At 42.8% G+C, this 17,276-nt stretch overlaps 1 protein-coding gene across 1 annotated transcript in view; it reads left to right on the forward strand.

Moving 5' to 3' along the window:
- The window catches only part of PKHD1 (PKHD1 ciliary IPT domain containing fibrocystin/polyductin), a 269,688-nt gene that overhangs the window by 75,990 nt on the left and 176,422 nt on the right, over window positions 1-17,276 (forward strand). Inside the window, exon 35 of the mRNA XM_072857760.1 lies at window positions 11,085-11,235. Within this exon, the coding sequence (XP_072713861.1) occupies window positions 11,085-11,235 (151 nt within the window). The remainder of the gene's footprint in view (window positions 1-11,084; window positions 11,236-17,276) is intronic.

The following is a 17,276-nucleotide window of genomic DNA, read 5'->3' on the forward strand; positions in this document are numbered from 1 at the left end:
GTAGTAGAAGAATAGAAGAAACGTGGCCAATTACAGTCACTTAAATGGCCCTGCTGCTTTGGCTGAGGAGACGTGGATGCATATATGACAGTATTAGTGTTTGTCCTTGGATTGTGTGGTTTTGCTGTCTAGATGCTTTGTTTCATGTATAGGATATACCAAGTTGTAGCCCACATGCAGCACTTTCCCTTTTCAAAGCACTTTTCAATCTTTGCCTGGTAAATCACTGCAAACCCCTTGTATTCCTTATGTCCCCATAGGAGCTGTGTGAAAATCAGGGGATGGATCCCACACCAGTGCTCTGACCTCCAGCCCACCCTTGCAGCTGATTTGGGACTCTCACAATGGGTTTTCTCTCTTGCCTGATCCAAAAACCCCATCATCCTCAGATGTCTACTGACACTGTTGGGGTGGACCAGCCTCATTCCTCCCGTCCCATTTACTGTAGTGCTCATTCAGAAATCCTTCTTGCTGACATGTAGGCACGTAATTTGATTTATTTTCCCGTAGGTGGTTGGAAAATTGTTAAGATAATCTTTGTGTTTGCAATATTTGCTTTCAGATTAGTTAAAGTCAAGATCATTCAATTGTGAGACAATATTTGCACAGTGCATACTGCAAAGTCTAACACAGTCACCAGGCTTGGTTATTCTGCTTGTGTAAACAACTTGATGTTGCAATTTTCTCATTACCATTAAATTGCCATTTTTAATTTGTCTCAGAAGCCTTCATCCTTTGAGAAATCATTGGTTTAGAGAGATGTGTAAATTATGTGTGCCCTTTAACTGTGCTCTGGAAAGGAAAAACCAGTCGTGTTGTATCTAAACTGGAAGATTGCACCAAGTTCCCCGATGTGTTTACATGCACAGGATTTTCATGCAAGTTGGGCTTGAGATTAAAATACTGCACTGGGATAGCTTCCAATGAAATAAACTGTCTCTGAATATGAGGCCATAAATTAACATTAGGAAGATTCTTGTGAATTAGCAACGAGTTACTAAAAATTGTATTTTGTGAAAGAGGTCTCTTCATGTGCTCCAAGACATTTCCTCTGCTTCCAGGGTGTTTTCCTTAATATTTGAAGTTGAGATTTCTGATTCTAGGATCAAAGTCCTACCATAGCCCTCAAAAGACCCTGAGAGACCCAAGAACACTTTAGGACTCACATGAGTGTGGTAAATAGGCCTGGACCTTCCCATGGGTCTCATGGTTTGTTTAATTATGGAGTGGCTTAATACTACTCATATCCCCCCGTTACTAGGTATTTTACCTTGTATTCGGGTGAGCTTCGTTGCCTGTGTATAGGAAGCTGACTTGTGCTGTATCTGGGACATGCAGCCCCTGACAACAGCAATGTCTTTTCAGTGCCCTCCCTATGAAAGCACCATTAGATCTAACTAATACTCCATGTCCTTAATTAAATACCTCTGGTGCAAAGAGCCTTACCTTCTGTGCTTGGAAATTGCAGTGATTACTCCCCTGCTGGAAAAGTCTTTTTTTGGTGTTGTTTTTTGAGTGGTTTCGCTGATTTAGTTGTTTGGTTGGTATTTTTGTTTGTTTGTGTTGTTTTTTTTTTTTTTTTTAAAAACAGGAATTAAGCTGTTTCTCATGCCATTGTCCAGTTGCAAATTGGCCCGAGACTGACTTGTGCCATGGGCTCTGACCTCCGAAACTGCCCACTCATTTTTTTTCTGAACTAATCAGCTAGATGAACTATTTACAGTTGGCTTTTGGGTCTTCTCACTGCTTTTGTGGCTGCCCCTGTCTGAGTAATTAATGACAGTGTGGCTTGTTTATGGTCTTGACTTACTAATGCTGTTGGCTGCAAATGCATTTTTACCTCTGGGACGTGCCAGTTTCCTGCTTCTAGTCCCACCTCACCAGCCCAGGTCAATTTTTTGTGTGTAAACAGATTTATCCTGTAATAGTCGGAGAGAGACTAGGGTCATTCATCAGTCCCGTAGAGAACATGCCCAGCCAGATTCTTCCCTTCTTATGCTTATGCAACTCAGCAGAAGTCAGAAAGATTCCTGCAGGACAGTTAAAATCAAAAAAATTTAAAAAAAAAGAAAAAAAATCCTTTGTTTTTAATTCAGGGTACAGGCAGTCTCAATTAGAAACAAAGGTATTGCATAGTGCTCCTCACGTCCAGCCATGCGCCCAGCCCTGATCCTTGTTGTATCAATGCTTATGGAAGTCATTAATGAAGGAACTGCTGTGTGGCTCTCTTAGGTAGGATAACATCATCTACATTTTATAGCCTGAGTAAAGGGTAAAGAGAAGTTACATAGCAACAGATGATGCAGATAGTCATAAAAATATCATCTTATGGCCTTGAGGAGAGTTTGTTGGGTTATGTTCTGGCCCTGTTCTTGGCAATCATGCCCAGTGTGCCAATTCATAAGGGAAAAGCCAGTTTGGTCTCCTACTCCCTCTGAAAATCTCTTACAGACTCTCAATGCATGGATAGTCACAAGCATTCTGCTGATTTCCAGTCTTAGTTTATTCATAGCTATAGTACTTCCAGTCTTCTGGGGGATAATGTTGTCTTTTGGCATAAATGATTCATTTTTTCCCATTGTATAGTTCTCTAGATATCTTTCCTTCCTTATGTTTTTTAATGTGTGTAAGGCTGCTTCCTTAGTGATTTGTGACTCGAGCACAACCATTCCTGCCATTTTTTGTATCATTTATTTCAGAAACTGGAAGAAGATGGTCCCGTTATCTATCTACCTCTGTTGCCCAGTTTGGTTACCAGTGTCTGCTCAGTTGGGTTAATGATAGATGGTCTCTGCCAGGACATGAATTGGAGGGGAACTTCCTTTCATGCCTCTGGATTGTCAGTAAAATTCACTGTTTTGCCAAGGCAGTTTGAGCACCCTATTACTCATTGCTAAACTGGCATCAGGGACTGTCTTAACACTGGCACTCAGAGAATAAAGACCTCAGTGGTTAGATCATGTTATTTTCAGGATCATCATCACATGGAATTGAACTGGGTGAGAAATGTCTCAAGGTCTGAAGCTGATGAACTCCTAGGAGCCAAGAGGCTGTCTTTTCTTTGAGAGAAGACTGGCAGAAATCAGAGAAATTGAAACACCCTCCCCTTTTTGCCATGTTCTTCTTACAGAGGACTTCCCAAATAGAACCAGCTTAAATAGAAGTGATAGAGATGAATGTGGTGCTTTTACTAAGAGGATGGAAGTAGATTGTCCGTTGCAAACTCCTCCAGAGGCTGTCATTTCCTTACTTTCTACTCCCTCACACCCAACTTAGAAAGCTCCTTGGAAATGCTTCAATCAATGGCAAAGTTGGAGGACTGTAATGAAGTGCACATGAATGAAAGTCTTTTAAGGAGTTGCTGATCACATTGTAAGGTCCACTAGACTGCTTTGGCACTCTGATTTCCAAAGAAATGCAATACAGGCTACTTTAACGTTTGAAGGCAACTTCTCTGAAATTGCTGCATGGGCAAGAGAAACCCTGCAAAAACTGGTAACTCTTAATCTCTGTCTTGTTTGCTTTTCTGTAGTGAAAATTGGCCTTTTTGGAATGGGAGGGGTAGAGAGTGCAATGAATTCCCTTTAAAAAAAAACCATACAAAATTATTTGGCTAATAAATTAAAAAGTCACTTGGTCAGCGCTGTGGGGAACTGCTGCTGTTCTTCCTGGGGAGGGGCTTGGGGGTGACCCTCCAGGGCGAGCCCCGGGGCCAGAAGCCAGTTTAGCCCAGGCGAGGGGATTATTGCTTGTGCGTTCCCAGCTGGAAGCGGGCTTCCTCAGAGATCCCATACTGCTCCAGGGGGTCCTTCCCTGTCATTTTCTGGATCTCATTCTGGTAGAAAATCAAGCTCCTCCTCATGAACTCATAGCTGGCTCGCTTGAGTGCCTAGAGTAGAGAATGGTTCACAGTGTGCTGGTTTGCAGCTCTTCCCTGTCAGTTGGTGTTTACTGGACCCCGGTAATGAGCATTAGATGGTACCCTCTGTCCTGAGACTGCTTGGAGAAGCCTTGGGAACTTCTGCATTCATTATTAGCCTTGACTAGCTTCAGTTTGGCCATTCTTTGATTTTATAGCACAGCTAACTAAATTCTACTAATTCCTGTGTGAAAGCCTAAATCCATGTATTTGTCTACAAAATAAGGTGTTGCACTATGCTGTTGGTAGAGAGAATATTTTTTCTTGCTGCTTGTACTTGGTTTTGCACAATGTAGAGTATTTTCTGTCCTCTTTGGGATGACCCTATTCCATCTTTCCCATGAATCTGTACATATGCCTTCATTCTCTCTGTTAGCAAAATCCTTATATGCTGCTGCTGGGAATGAAAAGACGATTGCAAAAGTCCTCTTCTGGTTTTGGTTTACATAGAAAAAAGGATATTTTTTACACTGAGCGATGAAGTGCATGCAGGAGACTGTTCTTATAACAGCAGGGTGAAAGAGTATCCTATCATGCTTGTCTCAGGGATGCTGGTTATACAGAGGAAGACCTATCCATGCCAATTGAAATGCTATGACTTTACACTTGTGGTGAACATTTTTCAGTTAATTCGGAGAAGGGTTAGAGGCCCTACAAGCAGGAGAGGTGGGGAATGATGCCAAGAGACAGGTTCAGCTTCTTTGGGCACTGGGCTGCATTTTGCATGCTGTAGCAAATAGCATGCATCTGCATCCCTTTCAAGTATGTGTAGGAGGGAGGAGCCTGCACCAGTTTGTCTGTTTTAATTATAAATGTTCTACCCACCTTCCTAATTGCTCCTTCATTAAGAAGTATCTTGTTGTTTCTTTTTTCCCTAGGAGCTAAAAATAATCAACTTTTGTTTGTTTCTGTAAATATTTTTTTTTTTTTTGCCCTTGAGGAGATAATTATTTCTATTGTTGCATGAAGATGGTGGCCAATACAGGAGGAATAATTAGAGCAGATGGCTGAAAATACTTCCCTTGTAAAAGACATCTAGTGTAATAAAATACTTCCCCTCCTCTTTTGTCTCCTCCAAATATACGTTTTTCTTTCCTTCAGGTGGATGGGGGTTGGGTGGAGGTGTAAATCTTTTCCTGATGTATTAAACTGAGGAGCTGTCAAGAGTTCACAGCCTGGAAAGTGAGCTCCCTGTATCCATCACTGAAATTAAAGTGTTTTCAAATGTGGCGTGGAGTCCTGGGTCTACAGCGTGGGGAAATATATGTTGTACTCCATCACTTAAAATGTTAACCTTGTCTCTCCGTGGTGACTGAGGACAGGAACACTTGCTCTCCGTACTTGCTGGTTAAATGGCAATCTGTCAGCACCAAGGAAAAGGCTACTTTGTGGGTGTCAATCTCTGCTGTGTCTGCGGCGTTCGAAAGCTTCGCTTGTTTGTGGCCATGCACGCCAGGAGGTGTGCACCTTCTTCCTTCTAGAGAACCTAGGAAGCAACCGGGAGAGTTTTTTGCACATGCAAGCGGGTTGCTATTGTGCAGGAGCAGTATTGTGCTTCATGCCTTAGTGGATGTGTCTGGGGGAAAGGACAAAGCTTGCTACCAGTGGTGGAGTTGGTGGGAAAACCCTCCTGACTTCAGATTTCTCTCTGTGGTCATGTCGCAGATAACCCTCAGCTGAAACCCACAGGCCAGAAGAAGAGAGAGTGTTGAGCACAGCAGCAAGGAGAGTCTGTGTTTAACTACACCGCTGGTTGTTGGTTTGGTTTTAAAATGTTTGTCTTTTTCTGATCAGAGGATGAGGGCTCTTGTCTTTGTGTCGGTAGCAATTGTTGCAGTCCTCTTTTTCAGGACTGTACTCTAAAAAAAACCCCACCTAACCAAACAAATTGTAGAGTTACCACAAAGTGAGATCAAATGACCTAGGCTGGGTCTAAACAGGAGTTTCTCAACCCTTTTAAACCTAAAGACTACCTTACATTTTGGGGAAGAGGGAGTTAAAAATCACCAGATAAACATGTGTTGTGTTGGCAGAATGATTGTTATTTACAAAAATTTAGATGAAACATTGAAGGAGTGGTCACTTATAATCCCTTCCCTTTGTGACTTGTTTGCCAGCCTGTGTGGGAATGCAAGTATATCACTGTTATTTATTCATTTGTTGCAGTTGCTGATGCTGTTTCTGAGCCCTGGTAGTCACAGGCACAAGCTGAGAAACTGGTACTGAGAGATCGTGTCCCCAAAGGCTGACATAAAGGCAACCCCAGGCTGGCTGACAACAGCAGCAGCTAAAAACATAAAATGGAAAGAATTCTGCCTGAAAATGGAAAAAGAAGGTGCAGCAGGGAGGAAGGGGATAATGTGCTGAATTACAAGAAGCTTGTGCATCTTTATTGTATGCTATTAAAATATTATTTTATCTTTACATAATTCATTCACGGTCTTGGAGCTCTAATGGGGAGTGAGTTGACAGACCCCCAAATTAACCTGTGTCATATACAAGTTATGGGCTTGGTATATAAAGTGAGGGCTTGAAATGACTTGCGCGTGACACACCAAGTGTGTGGCAGAGATGGGAGGAGATTGCAGGACCCTGCTCATTGAATTTTCATGTCTACTCTCCTCCCTGGTCCTCGTGCTCTTTGGTACCCCAGGAAGAAAAACTGGCTCCTTAGGATTCCCAGTGCTTATGAGTTTCCACCCTCCTGAGGTTTCTGCCCATATTTTTCAGGCTTGGTTCTCCACTGAGGTAGTGGCATCTGCTGTACTGGATTCAAAATGTTGAATGTTGCCAGGGTGGCCTTCCTATGGTTATCTGATGTGAGGGCACATCCTGCAAAAGTCTGGGTGTCCATTTTAAGTGTTCAGTTCATGCTATACTTGTGTCCTTGGGGAAAACACCAGAAGAGTCTCTTGCCTCAATCTAGCTACTTATTTTCCTGAACCTCGCAGGAACACAGCTCTTTGTGGTCTCACTCCTTCTGTTAAACCTAGTTGAAGCTGACCATGTTGAAGTGTGAGCACTGACAGCAACACAGATGCAGAGATGTTGTGGTCTCATACGCCCTGTTTCCTCCAAATCATCTTTCCATCTATCTGGTATGTGCTGGAACCAGTGTGAAATTATCACCTCGCTGCAGCAGCTGCAGCCAGCCAGCTCCAGCGTCATCATTCAGAGCTCGTTTCATGCCAACTCTTCTTTCCCCCATCCTGACTTTCAAGCTCCCTGCCATTTGTTGTGCCCCGTGCTGAAGCTGGAAAAAGCACAGGAGGAAAATGCCCACTGCCAGCCGCTAATGAGCAGCTTTCCCCAGCTCTGTGGGTTCCTCTTGGTTCATTCACAAGCATGCACAGGATGGCCACTCAGCCATGACCCTGGCGCTTGCAGCTGCTGCTGCTCTTCAGTCTTACTGAGAAGTGTTTAAATTACACTCCATAGGTCGAATGTTGGGTGCCAAGCAGGGGAAAAAAAAAGGAAAATGAAAGAGTTTTGCTTCTGTGAAAAAACAGTGAGGGAGATGTTCTTATGGTCCTTAGCTGCAGGCAGAGGGAAAAGAGATGGAGTCTCTGCATGATGAAGATGTTTAGGACACGGCTGTATGGCCCTTAGAGATCAGATGGCTGTCTCACTGTTTTTTCTTTGGAATCTCAAGCGAGTCAGTTCGTTCCAGCAGTTGTGAGACCACGCTCAGCCTGCAGGGCAGCAAAGTCCCCCATGCCACCCGTGGCATGCAGAGACAGTGGGGTTTGGTGTCTGTAGGGTCAGTGTGGGCTGCAGCCTGTCCCATATTGATGACAGGGCAGCTAGACAAGACAGTCATGATAACCAAGGAGGTTCCCCAAAATTACATGGAGGGAAATAAGCAGGACCAGATGAGAGCGTGGATTTCTAGAGCTGTGAGTCTGTCACCCACCCTGCTTGAGGAGGGATGCGCAATGTTTATGTGTGTATTAGTCTGTTATTTTACTGTGGGCTGCTTAATAGGAACTGGATGTAACCACCACCATTCAGCAAAGGACTTAACAAGTCCATTACAGTTGGAGATTGCACTGTGCTTTCCTCCCAGAAAACAGGGAGAGGATGATCATATGGGATTCACAAGGTCCAGGCAAACTGTACTTGTGATTCAGGGCAGTTGGCCATTTCACTAGCCTTGCACTAGACCACAACTACTTTTTTCAAAGATCTTACGGAGATGTTCTTTCATCTTAGGGAAGGGTGTAGGACTGCAAGAGAAAGGTCACCAAATAAAATCTTCTACTATCTCATTTCCCTCCATCAGTTCAATGTCTTTCCCTAATTACTACAGACCTGCTTTCCCTCTACCCCCCCTATACATTCTTCTGCGCTGTGGTAATTTAAAGTACTTGCCGTATGCAAAACCTTTTTTCTCTCTTCAGACAGATTCTTCAGATCTATTGTCTCCATGATAATGCAAGGATGGTACAAGTGATTATAAATATCTCTTGGTCCTGTGTTATTAGTTGATGTTCTTCTGTTTGCTTTTATTAAAAAAAAAAAGAAAAAAGAAAACAAATCAGAAATCACTTGAAAGGTGCATGTGCAGGTGCTACACATGGCAGCAGACTAAGCCAGGCAGCTTCTCACTGGAAACCTTTAGTTACAGACTGGGTGAAATGACAGAGATTTTCAAGACCTTGGCCAAATTATTTTCTGCCTCTGTGTAATCATTCTTGCAATCATTCTGTGTAAACCTTCTTTGATCAATAAAATCTGTCTGCCTTTGTTTAGGTTGATGGTGTAGGGACAACTCTTACTGTGGACACATGTATTATCTAAATAACAGAGCACTTGGTTTCAGCATATTTATAACTTTTTTGAGTTACATTCTTAAGATGGTCGATAGTTCTTAGTTTCCCAGATGGTTTCAACCATTTCTTGTGCCTTGAGATCACTGGCATGTATGAACTACTAGCTTTTAAGCCAGAGGGTATTGATAGAACAGAATGGGTACGGAGTCTTCTAAAAGGTGATAGCAGAAACCTAGCATGAATAACTTAAACATGGATGTTATATAAAGAGAACCTCACATGAAGAACTAGGGTGTTTTCTAGTTAGAAAGGGGAACCATCTTAAAAAAAAAAAAGTAAAATTCAGAAGTGGAGTTTATTTTTCTTAACTCTTGGAAGACTTCTACCAACAGTTCACTAAGTTTTTGGTGCTAGCAAGAACAACCTTGTATATTTCTTATGCCCTTGCTTTCCCATTAGAGTTAATTGGAGGCTTCTAAGTGACTTCAGAGGGTTAGAGTGACATCAGAGTGACTTCAAGCCATTTAATGAACCTTCTCAGTAAAACGTTCTGATGGATCCTACCATTTCACAACTGTATGACGCAGTGTTTTGCTAGCAGCATTGGTTGAGGTTATGCCAGACAGGAATTTATGGAATATGCAATTTTGTGATACAGTTGGCTGGATAAGCAGTGTATCTGGGAAATATGTGCCTTTCAATGAACTGTACCCTCCTCTGTCCCCTGCTCTGAGATAAAAACAAGTTTAATTAGCTTCTTTTTCAGTGGATCTATTGTATACCCTTGTATATTGTGTATAATCTGGTTCAAAGCACTATCAGTGAAGAGTAATTCACAGCCTCTCTGGAAAGACAGTGGATAAAGATATCTATCCTTTCAGCTGGAATTCTGTCCTAAATCTCTGAAATATATAAATATATGTTTGCAAGTAATGAAGATGAAACTTGTCATCCTATTACACTTAGCAACCATGGAGAAATTGTACTCTCTGTAACAGTTGTGTACAGATGTGAAGGCTTATCTGTACTTCTGTAATGATGAAGTGGTTCACTCCCTCTGATGCTGGGGACTTAGTTCCCCAGATGTTTTCACTGCGTGTGTGTTAATTCAGTCCCAGGCTTCACTCTAAATTGAACCAAGTAATTCCCTTTGTATGGAAATCATAGAATGGGTCAGGGGATAGAAAATACCAGCATCCATACCCTACAGACAGGATGAACATAAACCAGTTGCATCATTTAGCCTGGGAACCAACACCCATTCCCTGGTGCAAATAATTAGGACAGTAGTTACTATACAATAGTTATCTGATTGCTCTAGGTGCTATGAGAAACATTGTATAAAACATCAGGCACATAAAGCTAAAACTGACAATAGCACAGTTGAAAGAATAACTATCATAACACCACCGGTATCGATTCACCTAAACCACAGCTCTGGAGCAAAAGCTTTAATGCACATGATGTGGTCTGATTGAAAATGGAGTAACTATATTTTGCTTTTGTATTGAGGTTATTCTTTCCACTGCTGTTTTGGATTAGCACAACCCAGTGAGAACCACAAATATTTCCATGTCTGGTTCCCCCCCCATCAGATGAGTTGAGGCTGTTTTTGCTAGTTCACATGTGAGTCCAAAGAATATGTTACAAATGCCTATGTCCACACTTGTGCACGTATGTCCATGCAAAAATATGCACACATTCCTCATGAAATCGGTCAAACTTTCACTGCGAAGTGCATGCTTAAAGTTTAGAGGTAAGGAGGAAGCATGACTTGAAATAGGGAGACGTCATTTTGCCATTGCTCATCACGAGTCAGTCTATTTGCTGTTTTCAAGTTAATCAGTGCTTTATTTGGAGCTGATGTGCAAGCCATGAAAGGAGCAGTGATAATAAGACTGGGTAAACTGAGAGAGCTAAAAAGGTATTTGAAAGGAGGAATGTCTCTCTACATGTGGATGAGTGGCAGGACAGCCTTTGAAAAATCCTGTAAAGCAAATTATTGCCCATCTAGCTGGATGTTTTAATTCTAAACTCTTCAGGCTATTTTTATGACATTGCCAGGAATTAACGTGCAGTTCTGCTTTTCGGGAGGCAGAGAGAGACACACACCAGGAAACCTGCGGACTTTCCGCAGCCAGACCTGTAGCAAGCCCCTTGTTACTCAGAGCAGAACAAGACAAGAGGCAATCCCCAAATAGCGACAGGCATTTCTGGAAGCCAAGAACCTCTCCAGCCCCAATGTCCCTCCATCCCTTCGGTCTATGCGGGGTCCCACCGAGAAAGTAGCCAGCATGGCGTTGGCATCTCCTCCGCCTTGCTCTCAGCAAGCTGGCTTCCTGAAGGGTGTGAAGGGGTGAGTTTTGAACCTCTCTGGGTCTTTTTCTTTCCAGCTTGCCCTCCAGTTTTGTGGCCGATGGGACGAGGACTCCAGCTGGCCTGCTGGCCACCAGCCGCGAGGTGGCGATAACGTCACGATAGAAGAAGGTCGGACCCTGCTGCTGGGGACCGCCACCGCCAAGCTCAACCTGCTGCATCTCAAAGGTCTGCAGAAGGGGGGGTTCAGTGCTCTTCTTCCTCCAGGGCTGGAGTTTTTCATGGTCGTGATCTCCCCTTCCCTTGCCCAGCTCCTACATCGAAGGAGACACCTGGTTCAGGCAGGCTGGGTCTGCTCTCGGTAGATACAACAGGACAGTAATGGGGGACGGGGAAAGCGTTTAATTATTATGTATGCAGAAGGCATCGTTTATGCTGTTTGAGGCATAATGACAATACGAGTAGGAAGGCTTTTTTTTTTCTTTTTCTTTCCCCCAGCTACTGAAAGCGCTGCTATCCTGAGTGGCGTTCAGTGATAATGGCAGTGCTGATAAGAATAATCAACTCTGTTTTGTTTGGCATCTTTGAGGCAAGTGTGTTGCAAAAGCCTTTACAAAATTAATGATGTTACAGAATTACAGGCCACAGCTACCGAATGTAATAAATAATCCAAGATCCTAGAGCACGGCTGGCGGAGAGTAAATAACCAAGCACAATTATGGGGGAAACACTGGGTTTGTAGGGTTCACGTACCCTGGGGTAGATTCAGCATAAGTGTCAGGAGGTATATCTCTGTGGGTGTCAAAGTAAGAATTAAAATTACTTGCCATTCAGGGCCAGAAATATTCCTCCCTGGAAATTAGGCCCTGGTTATGAAAACTATTGTGCACATGCTTGGCATTAAGTGAATGAGTTGTTCTGGTGAAATTGCTTGCTTGAAGTTAAACCTATGTGTAAGCCTCTGCTCAAATGGAGCTCAAAAAATGGAGAGAGGAGTTTTTATATGTTTAAGGGCCTGGATCTTCCTTGCTGGTAAAAATTATTTTATATTAAAAGAATGTTAAAAGTACTAGTTTTTCATTGAGATGATGATGAAAAACATGCATTTGACAATTATATTTTAGTCTAACTTTGAATGATCATTCTATAAAGAAAAAACTTTGCAAGTTTATCCCTATTGTGAGAACATGTCCAAAAAAGATTGAACTTGCTCAGTCTAGATTCAGAGATTTTCAAGAATTGCTACACCAAGCATCATTCTTGCTTAAAAACAAAAAAAAAAAAGTAAGAATTTGAGATTTAAAAAAATGTGAAATGTTTTAGTACAATTTTCTTCCCTCTCTTTCCCAATGAAAATCCTAAATCTGGGTGATGCAAGATTCTTCTTAATCCCGGTGTGGTTATGACATATAGTAGAGGAGATAGGTCAGAGCCCCAGATTTCTGAGACTTTTGGTTGCAAATCTGGATGAGTATTTTGGGGTTCAGTCTCTGACTTTGTGAAGAATTGGGGCAAAATATTGCAGCAGAAACTCTTTGAACTTTGGGCCTACTCAGAGGCACATTTGATCTGTGAGTCAGCACTCATGAAGCAAACGGAGGTCTGACTGAATTTAATGAAGTCTGGAGCAGCATCTTTATGGCTTCGGCTCATCTGACATTCAAATAATTTCTCCCCTTTATCACATTTTCCAAGAAGCTTGGTTTATAATGTAGATTCATTTAGGAAAGCAGCATTAAAATATTCTAGACGCTATTATTTTCTGCATTGCTACATGCCAAACATAGGGACCAAACATTTTAGAAGCAGAAACCTACATGGTAATTGTTTATCTGAGCTTCATCTTTGCTGAAGTTTCCTTGTTGCATCCATCCCCACTTACATAGGTGCTGCTAGCTATTTAGCCTTGGTTAGATTTGGAGTCAAGACATGCTGAGATCTACTCTGATCTGAGACTGTGTTGGATTCATCTTTCCTAACCTTACCTTTCTTTAAGTTGTCCAGCGCAAGGGAGTTGTTTAGGGTCCTGTATTGATAGAGAGGAACACACGCTACCAAAGACTTGTTCACCTTAAATATTATAGATACACATCTTAAGATGAATCACAGTTCGGTGATCCCTTAGAGTAGCAACCACTGAGCCTGTGAACACGTCAAATAATTGCCAAGCAAACCTAACTGCAGAATGGGCATGACAATAAGCCCCTAACCTGTAGGCGGGTGTCGATATGTGCTTTGGTTGAAGCATCCCATTCCTATTCTAGTTGGACAGTTTTTCTTAGTTAGAGCTGGAGAATGTGATTAAGTTGTAGTTCTGCTCCCTTTGGCTTTCATGACTCAGCATCAGGCTGCCTGTGCACTCACAAGCTGAAAATATAGCAGACTTTATGGATGAAGAAAAACTGTAATGCTGCTGAGTCCACTCCTGTGCAAAGACGCTGTACTGCCCATTTTCTGTTGCTGTGTCCAGCAAACCCAACATATGTTTACAGGTCCATTTCTCGAAATTCTGCTTTGTTAGGACACCATGAGGATTTTGAATACTGCCCCTGTGGTCTCTCCTTATGATGATTTCCATGTTGTAGAAATTGTTTAGAGAGTATTATAACAAGGTTGTCAGCTGCATGTGCAGCCTTAAAGTGACCCTGCTTTGGCTGTATTAACATATAGTCAAATACATATAGTGGTTCTGGTAGTGACCAGACTGTCTGGACAGAAGATCTGGAGGCCAAAGCAATAAAGAAATAGGATTAGGCATCTGGGTCCTGCTCACTGCTATGAGGGCTCAGCAGCTTCTGCTTCCCCCGCAACGAGCAGAGCATGAACACGTGGTTATCGGCAGTGGAAAGTTTAATAGCCAGACTGTGAAACTGCTCAGACAATACTGATTGGGGAAGAGATACAAGATAGAGAGATTGTAGATAACTCTGTAAATTCAGCAGATTGCAGTTATTTTTGTAATCCCAGCATCACAAGTATGGAAATATTTATGATAATCCAGGACAGATGGAAATTTTCTTTGCGCAGAGCTTACACTAAAGTAACTCCTTTGTGTTTGATGGGTTGATACCTCAGACATGTGCTATTGCCTTTGTCTGAATTTATAGTGCTCTAGGGAGGTCTGGAGACCAGAAAAGCTGCTGGTCTTTCAGGAGTACCTTGGGGATGAATTTTGGGGTGATGCTGCCAGTATACCCTGGTGGGGTTGAAGATCTCCAGTTGCCTTTGCAACGGCAACTTTGAGATGGCCATCCTTGCAGACATAAGGGAGAAGATTGCTTTGGCCCCTACTCTAGAAAAGCCTAAATATCACTTGTCACAGCTCTTCCTCTCACTTGTAGGCTTTGCTGCATCTTGGCAGTCCTGCTGAAACCAGGATGCCAGTTCCTTCTTCCATGGTCAGACTCCAGGCTGAGGTTTTGAAAAGGTCTGACCCACTTCATCTGGCTCTAAAAACTGTGCACCCAGTTTCCAAAATACCACAGCTAATATGGACTTCTTTTTTTCAAACTATGAGATCCCAGGAAAAAAAAAAAAAAGAGAACTGACAAGCCCAAAAGGTACTCATGACATTGTCAGTCATTATCTGCTTTTGAACCCGTGTCCAAAAAGCGATGCTTATCCATCAATATTTTTGATCTCTTGTAATCCACACTCAGATCAGGCTGTGGCTAGAATGGATCCTATGAGTAGATCTGGGGAGGAGGGAAATCCAAATATTGCTTTTGCTTGACTTTTTCCTAGGCTTTGATGCTATTAGCAAAGAGCATCAAATATTAGCTGATACACCTGCATAAGTAGTTGTCACATAACTAGTGCTTCAGTCACTGCTGATAAAGACTGGGTTTGAATTTGCTGAAAGAGGGAAAAAGCTTTTCGCTCTGTTTTCCTGTCTGTGGCATCATGTCTATGGCGTCCTTAAACCCAGTTTAAAATCCCTTGTCAGTAGGCACAGTTGGAAACTGCTTGTGTTGCGGTGTTTTCTATGCCATTTTGCTCAACCCATTTGGGATGTGCATTGTGATACTTTTTGCAGGCAGTTTCTAGTTCATATTTTCTTTTTTTAATCAGGCAGAGACATTACAATTAAAATACCGTAAAAGCGATTCTGGCAGTATTGCAATAAGCATGTTTTTTAATTAAAGAAAGAACATGGGATGTACAAATAGTACCAGCTAATGGGAAATTTCATCCAATGTATTTTTTAATTGAGATTTAAAAGGAAGAAAAGTCAGCCCTATTTCTCCCTTCCACTGTGTGATAGTTTCCTACGTTGTTACAGTGAGGTATACCAAGTCTGCAATAATTATGGTCTCAGAGCCTTAAAGCCCCAGCTGTTTTCATGGAAAAAAATCAAAGGCATCAGTTCTTTAATTTGCTAGTACATTTTTTCGCAGGAATTCAGTGTTATTCAGTAGAGTGCAACTCACAGAGCTGGACGTTCCTGAAGGAAGTGTTTTAAGGCCCTGAATCTGTAAAAATTTGATGTTTTTTCAGTTGTTCCCCTAGCCATAAACCCTGGTTCATGTTTGGGTACGGGCTGCACATTTCTCTTTCCCATCCTCTTTCGGATGGGCTTACAGCATGTGCATTAGACTGCCAGGGCTCTTGCTTGCCAATTAAATTGATTTTCCCGCAACTTTGGCAGCTCTTGAGACTTCTCTAGGGCATTGCAGGATGAGCAGATCGGTGGAAGCTAATCTCAGCCGAAGAACCGCACACAGCTCCCGCAGAGACCAGGCTGAAACCTGAGGCAGCACCATCCCCTTCCTCCGGTTGCTGGCATGGAAGGAGGGGACATATCCCTTTTGGGAAGAAGATGCTGCCTCTAACCATGGGATGGAAAGATCCGCTGAGTCTGCCTCCACCTGTCCTGGACACTAATCAGGCCCTCATTACTGTAGCAGCTTTGTCCCGTTAGTAGATCTGTCCTTACACACTTCTATATGGTACAGAAATACAGCAGTTGTGACCTGTGAAGGCTGGGAACTGAGGTCCAGGTCTTCTTAAGGTTTTTAAATGCAAATAAATACCTTCAAAGGCATGAGTCTGTATCATGAGCCCAGAACTACAGACTAAGTGTGCTGTATAACAGGATTGCAGTCAGATTTCTTAAGTTTTGAGGTATCCCCTCTTCCTCTGATGGCTTGACAGACTGTGCATTATGATAGTTTTGTTGTAGGAATAGGCTGTTGCTAAGACCAAGGTCCAATCCACTGTGCTAGACTTTAAGAGAGAAACCCAATCTGTAATATCTTTCATTTCAAATGCCAGAAATCAGCTTGAAATGAGAAAACTGTGGGTGGAGGGCCATAGTAAGTAGAAACACTCTCGTCTAATGGTCACCCAGGCAGGCTCTAGGTGAGCAGAAACATAATCCTGCTCCCCAAAACAGTGCTCCTGTGCCTTCCCCAGTGCCCCCTTCCCTTCCTGAGGGTGAAGCACTTAATGTGTGTCCATCACCTGTAGGCTTGAAATAATAGCCCAAGGACCTATTTTTTAATCACACCTCTATATGTGAGGCTTACCCTGATGCCTTCACAAGGCTTACCTGGAAGCTTCCTTCATTAGATCCTAGATGATAGGCTGTGAAACATGCTACCAAAGCCATCTAGGAGTGTTCATACCTCTTCCCCACCAAGTTAGCTCTCCTCTTGCAAATGCATCAAAGGTGTTGCTAATTGTCTTGGAGGTTACCTAAGAGCTGAAGAGGTAGAAGGACTTATTCGAGGGAGATAGACCTATGGCAGCATCTTCTGGGCTGCCCATCTGAATTGCCTTTGCCTGGATCCTGTGCTCTAAGGGAAGATCCCAACCAGCTTACAAGGGAGCACATGACACTTGAACAGATGGTTGTGAGTACGAGTCTTATGTACAAGTCTTATGTACAAGTCTAAGCACAAGTCTGATGAGGAGCGGCTGAGGGAACTGGGGTTGTTGAGCCTGGAGAAAAGGAGGCTGAGGGGAGACCTCATCGCTCTCTACAACTACCTGAAAGGAGGTTGTAGAGAGGTGGGGGTCGGTCTCTTCTCCCAGGTAACAAGTGATAGGACGAGAGGAAATGGCCTCAAGTTGCGCCAGGGGAGGTTTAGATTGGATATTGGGAAATTTTACTTCACTGAAAGGGTTATCAAGCATTGGGAGAGGCTGCCCAGGGAAGTGGTTGAGTCACCATCCCTGGAAGTATTTAAAAGACATTTGGATGAGGTGCTTAGGGACACGGTGTAGTGGTGGTCTTGGTAGTGTTAGGTTTACGGTTGGACTCGATG

This window comes from Ciconia boyciana, chromosome 3, assembly GCF_034638445.1.
Source record: "Ciconia boyciana chromosome 3, ASM3463844v1, whole genome shotgun sequence".
NCBI classification, from domain to species: Eukaryota; Metazoa; Chordata; class Aves; order Ciconiiformes; family Ciconiidae; genus Ciconia; species Ciconia boyciana.